The sequence below is a fragment of the Gasterosteus aculeatus genome, chromosome 10, assembly GCF_964276395.1.
Source record: "Gasterosteus aculeatus chromosome 10, fGasAcu3.hap1.1, whole genome shotgun sequence".
Classification (NCBI taxonomy): Eukaryota; Metazoa; Chordata; class Actinopteri; order Perciformes; family Gasterosteidae; genus Gasterosteus; species Gasterosteus aculeatus.
Window position 1 is genome coordinate 4,978,773 of NC_135697.1, and position 16,669 is coordinate 4,995,441.

General features: G+C 47.8%; 2 protein-coding genes and 1 long non-coding RNA gene across 4 annotated transcripts; 2 read left to right on the forward strand and 1 right to left on the reverse strand.

Moving 5' to 3' along the window:
• Positions 1–113: 113 nt before the first annotated feature.
• cdca5 (cell division cycle associated 5) lies at positions 114–1,519 on the forward strand. The gene has a single exon (XM_040188833.2). The coding sequence runs from the start codon at positions 114–116 to the stop codon at positions 912–914; it is 801 nt and encodes a 266-aa protein (XP_040044767.2). The 3' UTR covers positions 915–1,519.
• A 10,735-nt stretch (positions 1,520–12,254) lies between these two features.
• c19h1orf216 (chromosome 19 C1orf216 homolog) lies at positions 12,255–15,203 on the reverse strand. Of its 2 annotated transcripts, none has more exons than XM_078081186.1 (2): positions 15,086–15,203; positions 12,255–13,800 (listed from the first exon to the last, which is right to left on the reverse strand). In XM_078081186.1, the coding sequence occupies exon 2, from the start codon at positions 13,776–13,778 to the stop codon at positions 12,678–12,680; it is 1,101 nt and encodes a 366-aa protein (XP_077937312.1). In that variant the 5' UTR covers positions 13,779–13,800; positions 15,086–15,203; the 3' UTR covers positions 12,255–12,677. The 2 variants fall into 2 exon arrangements, with proteins under 2 accessions (XP_077937312.1, XP_040045038.2); XM_040189104.2 differs by having other exon boundaries at positions 14,966–15,118.
• LOC120826644 (uncharacterized) lies at positions 14,405–16,009 on the forward strand. Its single transcript, XR_005713283.2, has 2 exons — positions 14,405–14,553; positions 15,113–16,009. It is a non-coding gene; the product is annotated as an uncharacterized LOC120826644 (long non-coding RNA).
• Positions 16,010–16,669: the final 660 nt, after the last annotated feature.

Here is a 16,669-nt window from a genome sequence, read left to right on the forward strand (position 1 = left end):
GGGCAATTTGAGATTTGAGCGGACTGCTGTCGTTTACGTGACCCGTGTTGTGATACTACTTTTATTCTCGGGGAATCGCCAGGATACTGTATTTCACCGCAAAAGGGGCCGGCATGAACGAAGGGACGCTCCGAAACATAATGGCGGAATCTAAAAACCTCAACGGCTCGCAGAGAAGACGGTCGCCGCGGTTGAGTTCTCCTCCTCCGGCTAACGTGAAAGGTGACAACAAAATGGCGCAGCCCCTGGTTGGTGTCAAACGCTCCATAACCGTGAGGAAAATAGCGTCCAGGAAAACAGTCGTACCGTCGGAGCACAACAAGGAAAACACGCCGAGCCGGCCAGTGTCGGATAGCAGCCAGAAGAAGAGACAGCAGATCTCCACCCCGGCTCCTGCTCCAAGCTGCGGGCGCTCCTCCTCGGCCAGGCGGAAGAAGAAGGCCGCTGTCCTGTCACCCATCCTCCCCTCCTCACCGCCGGCCCAGTCTCACGCGCAACAGCCGGCTGCGGATCCAGAGGACGCGGTGTGGTCTCAGAAAGTGCGGCGCTCCTACAGCAGACTCAGCGACCAGTCCGTGGTCAGCAGCCCCGACTCCCGGGAGAACCTGTTCGGCTTCGGGAAGCTGAAAACACCCCAGGTGGGCCCGAGAGCCCCGCGGCCCAAGACGGGTCTGGATGTTTCCTGCGGGTCCCTGTCTGGCCTGAACTCGTTCACGTCGCTGCTTGAGGCGGACGACCGCGGCTCCGCTTCGGCCGAGAACGATCCACACATCCCCGGGGTGCTTCTGGTGAAGGAGAAGAGAAGTAGGAGGAAGAAGGTTCAGCAGATCGGCACCACGGAGCTGGACGCACTGGCTGCGGAGATGAACGCAGAGTTTGAAGAGGCGGAGGAGTTTGAGTTGCTGGTGGAGTAAATGGTGGATGTTCTTTGTGTCAGTGACACGCTGACAAGCACTGACTCTGGAAGGACAGCACCCTTCTCTCTGTGGGCCTCACACACCAATCACTCACCTTTCTGTATTTTTCCTCTTCTGATGTACATTTTAATGCTTTGGTGTGGCGTATGTTTCCTTTTTCATTTAAATGTTCCTAATCTGCATTATGTGGTCAAGTAAAACCCTAAAGCATGTTCTTAGATTGGGGGTTATTATTGGCATATTAAACAGATTTTGTTTACTGTGAACAAATATTTTATATTTTTCACTAGTCTAGTTTTCAAGAGTGTTTTGACTAATTGTAATTGTTCAGTCTGTAGACACATGGACCTGGTTTCACAGTGTAATCGCACGTGGAAGTTGTAGTTTGCAAACCTTCAAACACCCTTTGCAGGATCGGGGGACAGATTGATCATCTCTGACGTGTATTGCTTCATAATATTTATGTCAGTGGACAACAACAGAACGTAATCTGTAGTTTAGATACCACTTGTGTTTCAGAATGGAGGAATGCTGCTGATCAATGTGGTTCTCACGTCTTGGTATGCTTCATCTTTCCATCATTAAAGACAACATTTTTTTCATTTGGTTGCCTGTAAATATAAATATATGCACATTTAATCCAAGTCAGCGGAACTGATTTAAGGTTTAGAGGTTAATTCAGTCACAACTGTGTTTCATCACTGTTTTCAGTGATGGGCATGCCGTCAATGTTAAGTCAACCACTAAAAGAAAACAGCCGTGTTTAAAAGTCTTTTTAAAGAAAATAATAATAAGTTGGGTTTTTCTGGGGTCAGTAACAGTTTTATGTTTTGATGTTAAACAAAATCTAGTGTCAAATCCCAACAATATCACACCCGTTAAGAGACATGGCCATTAGGAAATTTGCTTATAAAATCATCCGAAAATGTTCTGAGGTATAAAATATGACCTTCGGACAGCTGAGCGTTTGGGGGACAGGACGGCCCTTCAGTTACTGTAACGTCCACCTGCACGCGGCCCTGATAAGGTTCCCATGCACGCCGTCGGTCTCCGGTGACTCCGCCTGAATGAGTGAGTGGGCCACGTGTTTAATGAGAATGGTGGACAGGTAAAACGTTTTCCTCTGGAGTCTCAAGGTGGGGATGTATTGCATAATTTGTCCTAACAAGATGAGTGTGTGGGGGGGTGTTAACTGTCACGCCTGCCTCTGACTGTGCAACCTTCTGAGTCTCACACATCCAACCTGGTTAATTGATTTGTCATCACAGTTCTTCTGAGGGATTTCCAACAAAAATATATGATTTCTGCTTAAGGTCACGATTCCTCTACTGTCATAAACCAACCAGTAAAGATCTTAATGGTTTTTTTTTTACATTTCTCTGGGAAAATCATACACAAGGGATACAAGCAGCTGGATATTTGCCTTCAAACTGTTGGGAGCGTTCTGCCGACGACGTCCTCATACTATATCCATCCTATAAAATAATAGTTTGCCACCATTGCCACTTAAATGTGTCGGGAAAACATTATCTTGTCAGACGTGAAAGAAGGTTTTGTAAGAAAACATAGTACAAAGTATTAAGAAAAGTATTGTTTTGGTAAAAAACTCCTATGCAGCCCAATTTACTATCTGAAATGTAGGAATGTTATACTCCCAGCTGTCTTGTTGCATGGTTTGTGCAACACTTGGAAGTTTGCTTCCCGGATGCTCTGTACTCAAGTTATTATGTACAATCCTCGCTGTTTTCATAATGCCTATAATTAAAATACTGCCACAGCGATAAAACATTAGGGTGGAATAAATAAAACCCCAAAGATCTGTATTTGAATCTAAAGAAGTGATCCGCAGAGGATGCTGACAAGTATCTTCCCCGGTTGTTGACATCTGCTGAGAACACGCACACGCGTAGTATTTGTGAGCGCGTGCGCGTGCAGGGAAAGAGACGCAGATGCATAATGTAAAACACAACGGGTGTGCGGCAGCGAGCGAGTAAACCCACAATTTGCTCACGCGTTTGGGGGCGTGCGGAGCCGTTTCCTTCCTCAGGTGCCGTCTCATGTTCATTTGGAAAACATGTTTTATCCTCCTCTCCTTTTTTTGCAGAGCACGGTGTCGTTTCTTTTCGTATATTTTTAACATTCATGTCTGCTGTAGTGACTTCGACTGGAGTGAAGCAGCAGCAGTGATTATTGGCTGCTGCCAGGAACCCGTATTGATTTACAACACTGCTGCTGCTTTTCGGTCTGTTCGTGCTGATTTTATTTTTTGGGACGGTTGGATATTTTACACTCATAGTCATGTGTTTTTTTTTCTCCCTCTCTCTCTCCCCCCCTCTCTCCCTCCCCTACATTTCACTCACGGCAGTTGTCGCTGGTTCAGCTTGACTGCTTCGTTAGGGCTCATCATTTGCATTCAGATTAATTATCTAATTACCGACGAATGTCCGGCGGCCACCCCACACTCCGGCTCGTCAGCTCTCAGCCTGTAATTATTTTAATCATTTACTTTCATCTGGAGCGTTCTTGCCATTCTCCTGTGTTTAGAGGCCATTCTTAATTACCCTGCCAAGACACTCTTTTCATGAGAGGGGGGAGGAGGGTGAGGGTGGTGGGGGGGGGTTGAGGTAGAAGGGAGGCAATTGGGTGAGGGAAGGGGCGCGCGTGCATGTGCGGGTGCGTGTGAGAGAGAGACCAATGGGGACATGATCCAGAGGCTTTGACGGCACAGAGGAAGCTCCCTGCTCTGCTCCTCTCTCTTTTTTCTGCCCTCTTTCTCTCTGCATAGTCCCACCCCCCCCCCCCCCCCCGCCCCTCACCCGTCTCACCCCCCAGCCAACTTCCTCATCTCTCCTCTCACCCCCCCCCCTCCCCACGCCCCGCTTCCCTCCACGTTATACTTCCTCCCTTTTCCTTTTTTTTACCATTTTTTTCTCCCTTTATCGCAAGCACACACAGGAATCGCCCGTGGGCCTCAGTGCGCTGACTGCTAATACACTGACACACACACACACACACACACACACACACACACACACACAGACAAGAGGGAGTCATGCGGCCTGTTTGTGGCACTCATCGGGATGGACAAATCTCTCCATTCTGCCTGGGACACCTAGCGCTCGGGTTTCTGTCCCTCCGTCCATCAGAACCTGCACAGCTGCTCCACGTCCGTCTCCCTCTGCCATCTCCACTCGTCCTCGACGGCGGGACAACGGGTCATCTCTATCTCCTCCCTCCCTCCCTCTACGTGTGACCGCTCCATAATGATGCTCTCACTCACCCCTTAAGCCACTCACCCCCCCCCCCCCCCCCCCCCTCCCCTCTTGTTAAGAGCAGCGAGAGAGGGAGAGGGGGAGATACAGGCTCTGTAATTGGGCTCTTGAATATTTAAGTCACTGGGGATGAAAGTTTAATGAAAAGATGATTATCTACCAGTTTATCACACCACTGTTTCATATTTCATTTTCAGATCCTCGTCGCGAGCTGCATTGTCCGACTTGGCAGGCGGGGATGCGGAGTGAGAGGGGGCGGGTGGAGGGGGGGGGGGACATGCTGAGGTCACGATACACAGGAGACACTTTAAAGAGGCCTATGTGGGACATTTGTTAACGCTTAAGTCTAAGAGGACTCTTTATTCCTGAGAGCTTTACTTGTCACATTGACAGCAGCCTTTTCTGTAGTTTATTCTATATATATATCGTACGAGTTTCGATCCCTTCTTGAGCAAAAAGGTGAGAAGATGCAGAGAGACTGATGTTTTCTTGATAGAGTGAAACATTCGGATCATGATGTTGTGTTCATTTCAACAGCTGTGGTTTGTTGGGATCAGTGATGTGGGAGATCATTTGGGTGAATTCACTCATAATTATATCCAATATATCCTCCCTTATTTTCCATGTTTTCTTATTTGTTTCCTTTAAAAGCAAAAAGAGGACTGTACTTAGTTGAACTGTACACAAAAAACGAATTGCGATAAGATGCATTGAAAAGAAATGTTGAGGCCACAATAAAAAGGGAGAAACATACGAACGATGTTAAAGCTTTTTATGTTGATTTAGTTTCGTAAAGAGCTAATCATTTATTGTTAATGGTCATCGCTTGTGAACTTAATTATACTTCGGTGCGTTTTCACTGAAGAGAAATATTGAGGTGAAAATTGAGAATAGAAACATAACATGAATATCAATTATCTTTTATCTTTTACTGTTGTCATGAAACTACATATTTGTTTGTGTACCGAATTATAATCGAGTTTATGATGTTGCTGACGCAGATTGACAAAGAGGACAAACTACGACGTGTGCTGAACCTCAATGTGAATGTGAAGGAGCTAATTGTTGAATATAGATTGTGTATAACAGCCAAGTTATAAAGTCAGTAAATCAATAACCGGACTAAAATGAGCAAACGTTAACACCTATAAGCTACTCCTATTTATATTGGAATCTACCTTTTTTATTGCTCGTGAAATTAACATTTCAAAAGAAAAAAACAAACCAGTAAAACCATAATTCCAAAGGTACTTACAGTTTAACATACAGAATCTAAATTGTTCAAATTCACAGACACTTTAATGACTGAGCCCTTCATGATTAGTTCATATACATCTGATCTGCTGTTGCTTTCCTTCTCTGGCGTTAATGAAGAGACGCATTCGGTGCTTAAAGCATCAGATGGTGACTTGTCGTCCCTCTCTGTCCCTCCTCCAACGCCCTAAAGACCGTTCAATAAAAAAGAGGCACAAGGACACTCTTTCCTTTATTTAATGGTGCGGGATAAACAGCCGGCTGTTTGTTATTCATTCTCATTATTCATAATGGTGCCGACATTAATCCCCTTTTTTGCTGGAAGATGGTGTGAAAAAGCAGCGTCGTGCCGCACTTTTGCCAAACCCCGGCGGAATAACAGGCCTGTTTTAGTTTTGGGGGGGGGGGGGGGGGGGGGGGATTACGCTGAGGACCCACACACAGCCTCGGGCCACAGTTTGCAGAAAGGGGACACGGTTTGGACGACAGAGATTAGAGACCAAGGAGCGGCTCTAGCGGGCCGTTTACGGGCAAAAGATGAGGTCAACACGGGGGGGGGTCTCTCTCCTTCGATGAATTCACCCTGATTTTTATTTTGAAGGCGTGAAAACGACGATAAGAGGCGATGGAAACGTGACACAAAGGCACGTTGTACGAGGGGCATTCTTCGCCTTATTTGATCCCCTTTTCTTGTGGCAAAGTTGCAGAGATAAATTCACGAGCTGCATTATTAAGCAGCCCCCCCCCTTCCATATGCTCGTGTGCGCGCATCAAAACAAACCTGAAATCCAATAACCTGTGTGAAAGAAGCCTCTGGGGACTGGGGGGGTTAAAGAGTGGGCTCGCCCTGCATCGCGACTCCCCTCGCAGAGGCTGCGGGATCCGCGTCATTCTTCGGCTTTTAATCACGTCTAATCCACGATTTCACGGCCCACGGGCGGGGTGCTGCGTGGGGACGGGACGCTCGTCGCTTTTGTGGACAGGGTGTCACCGTTTAGCCCCACCTCGGAGGGGCTGGGAGGCGGGTAACCTGGGGAGGGAAGCTCCATCTCTGGGAGGGGGGGGGCAAGTTAAATAGAAGTGACAATCTGCAAACATTCCTGCTGGCAGCTGCAGTAGCAATTCTCCATAGTGCACCACCCTCCTGCATGGTCACCGGGGCCTTGCGACCCCCCCCCCCCCCCCCCCCCCCCCCACGCCCGGCACACGCACCTGCCGCTCACAGCCGCGCTTTCAGCACATAATCTATGTAGGAGGGAGGGGGGGGGTTCAGGGGCCGGGGCTCCTCTCAATGTGCTCTTGAGAAAACCCCTTATGCGTGAAAAAGCCCCCTTTCTCCTTCTTTTGTCCGGCGCCGTTTTATGGGACAACATTGGGCATTATGAGGTGCAGGGGGGGTTCACGGGACTCTATAGAAGGCTATAATCCTTTCAGGCACGAGACGAATAAAAAAGTTTTAACCTGCTGTTTTCATATTTATTAGCTGGTTATAGCAGTCGAGGCAGCTGAGCCATGCGCGCACACACACACACACACACACACACACACACACTCCCACTTCTCCCAAATACACACACACACAACCCCAGCAGTGTTTTGAGAGGGGCCCTCAACGGACCTGATTGCTTTAACTGAATTAGTGAAGAGAGTCAAGTGGGCGAGGTCACTGAGGTCACAAAGGCCTTCAACGCCGTTCGGTTCTGTATCGTCAACAAGTTGCTGCCACACATTATTAGATGTTTCAGTTTATAAAAGTTTCAAAGGAGGATTGGACCTGTTTTTGTCTTCTCTGTCAATTAAATTGTCCATGTCCTGTCCCTGTTTTTTTGTACACGCTCAAATTAAGTTAACTGAAAGCCATTTGATTTCTAGAGCTGTTGCTGATGAGACTTGGATGCAATAAATGGGAATGAGCAGAAATAATGCACAACAATGGTTATTAAATACAGTGAAGTGTTTAATAAAAGGGGTTTGAGAACTGTCAAAACACTTTTTCTTTGCTGGTTGAACTCTCTTTTTCAGGAGTTTGAGGCAAAATATCAATTTGATTATTTTATTCAAACAAAACAACACACCAAAAAGATCAACAACACGAGGAAACAGCATTCACCAAAAAAGAGCGACAATCTGCAATCCTGTACGTGCTTTTTCTGCATTAAAAGGCCTCTGCCTTTTTGTTGAAAAGGATTTGTTTTATTCATTAGTTTCACTTACCAAAAAAGTAACCACAGAAAAAATAAAATAAAATGCTAAATAATCATTTTAACCGTAAAGTTAATTTAAGGTTAAAATGGCTTTGACTTGTCACCAAATCTTGTCTTAAAAAGCAGTTTAATGTGATTTGTGGTGTCAATTCAGCCATCCATCAAAGCACCCATCTATATTTGTGTCTGTCTACACATTTATCTACATATGCATCCATCTTCTATCTACACATCCAACCACCCATCCACCCATCTACCATCTGACTGTGTGTTGTGTGGTTTCTCCTCTGACGACAGGTCTTTCTATCCAGTTTATCATACACAGGCCTCGGGGCCGCAGCCTCCCCCCTCCCCCCTTCATCCCTCCCTACTCCTCTACCTCCCTCTCTCCCTCCCCCCCCCCCCCCCCCCACCACCACCCCCTTTCTGTCAAAGCTGATTGTTTCCACGCCAGCAGAGTGCTGCGGGCGAACACACTGTCACACTACATCAGGCAGAGGCAGGAAGGGGGAGAGCGAGAGCATGATAGGGTGTATATGAATATCTGCGCTCAGAAAGCTCCACACAGCCGCTAAAGCCGAGGCTTCTGGCGGGGGTCCCCGAACTTTTCATGTCAAGGGCATCCACATACAAGACCGCAGCCCTCGGATTGTGTCCCGAGGAATCGGAATCTGAGGGAGAGATAAAGAAAACAGACTGTAAATGTGACAGCAGGAGAAATTAAAGCCTCACACGGCCACGAGTGTGGAAAATAGCAACGACTGCTTTCATTAACAGGCAGGGGTGAGGTGAATTCAGACGCAGGGCGTTAAGCCGTGCTATCTTTTAATGTGGAGGAGTGTTTTTGAACTATAAAGAGGTCTCAACAAGCTCAATGTGTGTTGCACAAAGTTGTGTTAAAATCACTTTTTAAAACACAAAGGATACCTTTAATAACCCAGTGACATGCACATTCAAGATGATAACGGTAAAATGTTTCCCTCGCTGTTGGGTCACTTTGAGAACACGTGATTTTTAGTGTCTGTGTGCAGCCAAACATACAACTCAGAGACTTTATTTCAGATCCTGATCAGCATCCCAAAGCTTCACATGCTGAATCCTTCTCTGTGCGAACATCATAGCTTCCAGAGCTGGAACAATCTGATCCTGAATATATGTTACTCCGTCACGGGGGGGAAGATGAAGGGTTTTCCAACCTTAACAATACTGCGGGGGATTTTAAAGAAGGCATCCAAACACAATACTCCTAACCCCCCCCCCCAAATTACAATGCAAATACTGGACAATAAACAATCCACTCTAACAATTCAACTCAATTATCATTCTTTGTTGTAAAACATTATCATTACAAAAAAATACTACAAAAAATACTAACATTGGGGAATTTATGTAATTCGACATGGACTAATCATTTCCTAGTCATTTGCCCTATTTCTAAAAAAATATCTGTGTATGTCTCAGTAAAAGTAGTAGAAAAAAGGTAGAGGCTGCCTAGGACTTTAAAAACCGGATCTGTTAAACTGGGTGTGACCCCTTTAAAACAAAGCCATATCATAAAGGATGATCTTATCTTATCTTTTTTCCTCGTTTCATCTGAATATTTTGTTCTCAAGAAAATCAAGAGACGATTTCAGGAACCTTCGAATAAACAACTCATACAAATATGTGTTTTTTTTATGCACCCCGATCTCAGGTCATGAACCGCGGCATTATATCATTCCACATGTAGTGGAAAACAATCTACCACCTCCCAGTGGGAACCCTCTGCCAGATCCCAGGTGGTCCCCCTTCAATGCACCACCGCTGAAGGACCCACTTGCTCCCTGCCGCCCCCTGGCGCCAGAAGACGCGAACAGCAGCCGCTGCTCTGCGCCGGCGGAGGGTCCTGTGATGGAGTGTCTCCCCCTAGTGGGCGCTCTTCACCCCGGTTACTCTCACAGAGAAACGCCTGCGTGGCTCCTCCAAGTCAGAGATGATTGAATATGATAAAGCACAATTTCCCGTGGATGATTCTTCTATTTAAATAAGAAAGCATAAATAAGGCATGAGTGTTTTTTGTGTGTGTATTTATCCCTCGTTATTGTAACACTGCTGAGCAGAATCATTGTGTATTTAAAATGACCAAATAGCCTAAATGCAATAATCCAGTAGTCTTTTAGGTAATGTCTATGAAATAAATTTATGGTGCTAAAATATAAGAATGTAAAAGTTTTAGCTATTTAAAAAAAACATATTTAAATTATTTCCAGACGGTGAATTTTGTACATGTCATGGTATGTTTTTTGCGTTCGGCATAGGCTAACTGATTAATTAATTGTCGATGAGAGGTCAGAGGAGCATGGGCAGACTGGTTTGAGGCAACAGTAACTCAAATAACCACTCGTTAAGACCAAGGAATGCATTAAAAAAACAGGAATGCAGAATACCTCTAAACACAACACGTGGAGCGCTGAAGGAGACGGGCTACAGCAGCAGAGGATAGCAGGAAACTGAGACTATAATCCGCACAGGTTCACCAAAATTGGAGAAACGTTGCCTGGTCTGATGAGTCGTGAGATCAGCTGTGACATGGTAACAACATCAAAGCACGGATCTATCCTGCCTCAACGCTTCATGCTGCTGGTGTAATGGTGGGGGAAATTTACTTTGGGCCCCTTAGTACCAATTAAGCATTGTTTAAATGCAGCAGTATTGTTTCTGACCATGTCCATCCCTTCATATGAGCACATCTTGTGACGGCTACTTCCAGCAGGATGACGCACCATGTCACAAAGCTTGACAATGACCATGAGTTCCCTGTACTCCGATGGCTCCACACTCACCACATCTCAATCAAATGGAGCACCTTCGGACGTGGTGGATGTCAAGGCGGACCAAAATCGGAGGAATGTTTCCAACACCTTGAAAGTGTGCCACCAAGAACTAAGGCAGTTCTGAAGGCACAAGGGGGTCCGACCTTTTACTAGCAAGGTAAAGTGGCCGTGAGTGTAGATGGGCTGCGAAGCAATCATCAGAGCTGTGAAAAAAAGGCCTCAAAAATACATTCGTTGTCCTTTTAACGGCTTTTAACAGCTCGTTCTCTGTTTGACCTTTGACCTTTTAGAAACGTGCTAAAGAACATCTGGACAACAATCCAGTATTGCTGTAACCTTTAACATCAATAATATACTGTAGCGATGAACATTTTGATATGCTGTCGGGTTGTTAGAAAGTGAAAAACACGTGACTCATTTGACATCCACGCCTGCAAATTTGACGACTTGTTAGAAATATATATCATTATTTTTTAACAGTAAATTAAAAGACCGTCCTATTTATGACTGAATATCTTTTGGGGATATAATTAATTAACCACTAATGACAATTTAAAACACCGAAAAACTCTATAACCAGTGTGTTATTAGAAAGAACCACTAATATTTGGGTTTTGCCCTAAAAACACCCAGAGACTTTCTCCTGAGGTGAAACCGATCAGATCCTTCTTCAAAGCAGCTTTAAGGCTCATTTATCTCTTGCTCCGCTTTGTTTGGATGAATTCCTCCTAACTACCCTGAAATCACGTCTCGGTGGTTTACAAAACACTCCATCAAAGGCGCGTTTGTTCCCCCTCGATGTCCCCATTTTTTTTTAAAAGAGGAGGCTCCTTGCGCGTCGTCCCCACTCCGGTGTAACCGTGTTATCCGCGCGCTGTGACTCCCCCCAAAACCTCCCGCCGGCGAACACGGGATCAATATGTAAATCGGCTGCGACTTTCCCCGCGATGCCTGCGTCCAAGAGAGGCGATAAGCTTCAGAAATAAACCGCAGTTAGTTAGGAGGCATAGCCGGGGATTATCCCCAAGTCGCCCCGGGGTTTGGCTCTCCTGCGCGCCACCGGACCGGCGTCTGTTCACCGAGGCCGGATGGGACGTGCGGGGCCCCGGGGCGCAGACAGCCAGGCTCCCCCGGGGTGAGGGTGGGAGTGTCGGGTGGGGAGGTCCACCACGGCCCGCTCGGGATGGAGATTATCGGGTGGCAATGCGGCTGGTATCTCTGACACACACACACACACACACACACACACACACACACACACACACACACACACACACACACACACACACACACCCATGCACGTGGATGGAGGTGAGACGATCTCGGAGTGCCCGCGGCGGCAGCAGCCCGCCATCCCCAAGATTGATGCTGGAGCCTCACACGGCTATCACACTCCCTGCAGAAGACACACACACACACACACACACACACACACACACACACACACACACACACACACACAATCCCCCGGCCCCGTGCGATGAGCTGATACAAACCAACTTTGTTCGGCTGACAAAGAGGCGATTGTTGGATGAAAGGTCATTTGCCTGCAGGCCTCCAGAACAGCAAGTACAGCTCCAGAAGATAACAACTGCCCTCCTTTAGTCATATCTGCACTGAGGGAGCTTTGACAGATCTGCTCCTTAAAAAACAACATGCTGAGCTGTTATGAAACAAAGGCTCGGGGCTTCCAATGTAATAAACCAAAAGATTGGATTTCGCCTCCGATCTATCTATTAGAACTCGGACTCATTGGGTCAGATGATGAGCAAACAAACAGACGACGCAAACAAATTGGATACGTGATATAACTTTATTCTTTCAATTGACTTATCATCTTATCATCTCTCTATATACAACATGATCTCAGTATCTCTCTCACAGTTACATGTACACAAAGCTCTTTTTGGGGGACAGTTTTGCACACAAAGATCAACAACAGGACTATTCTTGATAAAAACATTACAGTGTTCCGGTTTGGGTGCCGATATATTTAAGTATCGGTGCTCCGGATGGGACACCGGTAAAAAAAAGAAGCATTACAATCAGCAACATGAGTGTTTAGTTTAAAGACGTCCGTCAAAGCAGCTTTTTTTCTTCTTTTTTCTTAATCAGGCAAAGTTCCTTCAGGATGGAGGCGAACAGAACACCCCCCCCCCTCCCCTCCCCTGGTTTTCAACCACTTCCTGCTTTAGATGATCCCCCGTTGCTTCCCCTTTACGAGCTGACGGCGGTGGGGGGCGCGGCGTTGGCCACGCCGCCGGCGGCGGCGCCCATGCGCAGCAGCTCCTTCCTCTGCGTGAGGATGACGTCGAAGCTGGACTGCAGGCGGTTCTGCTGCTCCTGGATGCGGACCTGCAGGGTGCGGACCCAGCGGATCAGCGCCAGGCGGCGGTACATGGTCAGCTGCACCTGGTGCTTCTCCATCTCCTGGGCCTTGAAGCGCTCGCGGTCCCGCAGCGTCCACACGGCGTCCATCATCTCGGGCATCTCGCTGTCGGAGTCTGAAGACCGCCCGCCGCCTTCCTCCTGGGCTCCTTCCTCCAGGACGTTCCCCAGCTTGCTCCCCGTCAGCGACTTGCGGCTGAAGCTTCTGTGTCTACCAGGCGGTTCTCGGTTGCCGTTTTTGGTCGGGTCGCACTCCTGGGGGCTGGATTTGGGTTCCCCGACCCCGATGCGGTCCCAGCCTCCCATGAGCGTCCCTTCGCCTCCGCTGTCCATGTTGAGCGAGGACATGCTGCCTCCAGAGCGGTTGCTGAAGTCGGACTCGGAGTCGCTGTCGCCCCATTCGTCTCCGTCCTCCAGCGGCGCCGCTTCTTCCTCCTCTTCACTTCCCCGGCTGTCTTTCCTCCCCTGCATCCCCATGTCCCCTCGCCGCCTCTCCTCGGCGTGGCTCTTCATCCCCCTCCTCTCCTCCTCCTGCATCCGGCCTTCCTCGGCTCCGTCGGGAGGCACTCGGCCGTAACCGTCATCTCCGCTCTCGATTTCCGGCAGGGGCTCCAGGCGGCTCCAGCAGGGCCGGCGGGAGTGCGGCGAAAGGACCCCCGAGTTGTGGTGATAACCGGAGGGCGACTTGGAGTTCGGAGGGTCGCGTCCCAGTGGGCCCAGGTTGCGGGGACGTACCGGGTTTCGGTTCTCGTCCCCTCCTCCTCCTCCTCCTCCTCCTCCTCCAGTGCCCTCGTCGTCTTTGCCCGGCAGGAAGTTGAAGTTACCGTCTTTGTCACACTTCCTGTTCCGCAGCGAGGAGGACGAGCCATTGCTGGAGCCTCCTTTGCCTCCGTAGGAGGAGTTCAGAGGTTGGTCCTGATGGTGGAGCATCGCTGACCTCGACTGAGCCTCACTGGAACGACATGCAACGGAACATTTAAGCGCTTAAACAGCCCCAGCTTCATTCTTTCTCCTACACGTTCTTGTCAGCTTCTTTGGTAGAACTCTGGCTTGTTTTGTTAATTTAAAAAGTATTTTTCAGTTGAAAATACAGACATCATTTTGATATCCAAACCAGGTCCCGGAGGCGATCAAGAGTTACCCAAACGAGCCGAGCCTTCAGCCACCGATAAAGTGATTTTGATGGCGAATCTTTCCAGTCTGTGCGAGTGGATTTTGTGTGCAAGCATGAGTGAAAGTCAGCAGCTGCATAGAAAAATGTCATCGGCAGCCAAAAAAAGAAACTATGTAACACGTTTTGAAAATAAAAGTGAAAAAAGCTGCATTTAAAATAAGCCAAAACCTCACCACGGTAACACAAACAAGGGTTGCACCAAACTCCTTGTTTAAAACGCCTAGAAATACAGGCCGGTCTGCACACTCCACTTCTATTAGCATCAAATATTTATATGTCTCCTCCGAATGGAAATGACTCTAATCCTGACTTCAGGCTGCTGTCAATCAATCCTCCTCTCCTCTCCTCTCCTCTATGCATGCGCGTGCACGTGGTGCTGAAGGACAGCGACTGTGGCATTGTCGGGGGCGCGCTTTCAGCAGGAGGACAGACGCTTGCCGGTCACGAGGATAAAAACAAACCTGATTCTCCGGGTCAACATTTCTATCACTCCGCTGCGGGATTTTAAACATAAAAATAATCAATAATGCGGTGAGAAAATGTGACAATAATAATGACGTCTGTTTGGGGAAATAGTTGCTTTAATGTATGTGTATTTTACACATGCAGAGAATAAACCCATCGGCAGGCGATGAAAAACAGGAGAACATAAATACCGAAGGAGTCGTGCTGCCGAGCGGGGGGATTCGGGGGGATTCGGGGGGATTCTTATCCGTAATAAAAGACTCCGACGGCGGTAAACACAGAAGATGCGACAAATGGCGCCGAGCGGCTGCATGTTGGCGGTTTATTGACGCGCGATGGTTTTAAAAGCAAAACACACGCGACCAAACACGACGTGCATCCGGTTTTAAAAGGAGACGACTCGGTATCTCCTGCCAACGCGATGGAATCGGGTGGAAACGCAGCGCGTGGTATTAGACGCGCGTTATGTAACGCTCACCCCATGAGATCACTGCTGCGTCCTCGCGACCAAAGGCGACCCGCTCACATCTGCAATGGAGCCCAATGAGCGACGCCCCGCCGCGCCGCACATCTGCATCGCGATCTGATCTCTTCTTACCTTCTTTTTTTTTCTTTTTTTCTTTAGCGGCTTTTTGGCGGAGAAGCTGGACACGGCCCCTCCTCCCGCGACCCTCCTATGCGATGTTTATTCCCCTCCTCCTCTCGACTCTTCCTCCTCCCCCTCCTCCTCCTCCTCCCCCTCCCATCCTCTCACTGCCTCTGTGATTCTGGGAAGAAAAGAAAAAAAAGGAACAGGAGTGGCTGATGGCATTTCCTACACCGGGGTGGGACCGCAGGAAAGAGGAAGAAACAATGTGAGGACTGAGATGGCTTTCATGATACGGCTACATGTAGGGTTGTCTATGTGTGTGTATATATATATATATATCACAACCCTAACATGGTGTTGACCTGATTGTTACAGTGAGGCCTTGTTCCATTCAGCCCTCCGGCACAAACCACACAAGCAGTTTTATAATAGTTCTAAATTGAGCTTTTTATGTCCATAGCCTGTTATGACAACGAAAACCCAACACGCTGGTTGAAGTTTTTTTTAACCGTTTTTTTATATACGTAAGGGGTCATATGTGGGCCAAGCGCAGTGTGTGATGCTCTTAAGGACAGACATGAAGTGTTTTAGTGGTATATGTGAATGGGAAGACCGAGATACATGCTTCAATATTGTCTGAAATCCTGTTGAAAACAATAGTTGTATATTATAACACAGACTGATTTTTCATCCTTAATCAAACTCGTTTTGTCCTACAATGTATTTTGTTTTGCGTGGTGGGTTCCGGCACATGTTCAGCGGGGTTTATTGTTCCATTATTCCAAGTCTGTATGCCTTGTGTGCAAATATTCACAGTGTTAATGTGCATGTTGGGAGATACTAGATGTGCATAACGTCACGCAGCCATTCTGCAATACAGTCAGAGGAATCAGTGCACGACTGTCCGGCTTCAGTAAACTTGTGGGAGGCAAAGCTCACTCGCCCCATCTGTTGTTTCTCTCTCCACCATCTTCTCACTGAGCAACGCTGTGCCAGGCCTCTGGTGGTCACCCAGCAGCATTCTGGGAAGTGGAGTAGATCCCACAGTGGACTGGAAATAAACTTGCCATCAAGCTCAGTGTCTGTTGGGGCGTGTTTTTGCCTCTTTCATGAACCTTCATCGCTACGTATCTACAAGCGCAGGTGTGTTTGAAGCTTTGAAGCTGCTACCCACAATGCAACACTGATGGGCACATCAGCGAGGACTGTCGCAGTGTTTCTCCAAACTGGTGGAGCCTGATTGCTTTTGTGACTGTCAGTCTCAGATGTAAGGGCACGGCGTGCGAGTGTGTTTTCCTGAAGTGTGTTTGTGCGCGTGCGTGCATGCGTGTGTGTGTGTGTGTGCGTGCATGCGTGTGTGTGTGTGTGTGTTTGGTGTAGAGGGGGCAACATCAGACAGACTTAACAAGTGTTCACTGTCTCCCTCCACCCTGCTCTCATCCCCTTGACATGTCGTCGCTGGCGGCGGAGGAATAAAAAAACCTTGCGTCGTCCTCCTCCTTTTCCACGCGCACAATCTCACCCCCCCCACACACACAAGGTTCTATCCCTTTTCCCTCCCCCCCCACCCCACCCCTCTCCTTCAACAACATC

What these genes read in the sequence shown, in the direction of transcription:
- cdca5 (XM_040188833.2), top strand. Translation starts at nt 114, where the DNA reads ATGAACGAAGGGACGCTCCGAAACATAATGGCGGAATCTAAAAACCTC.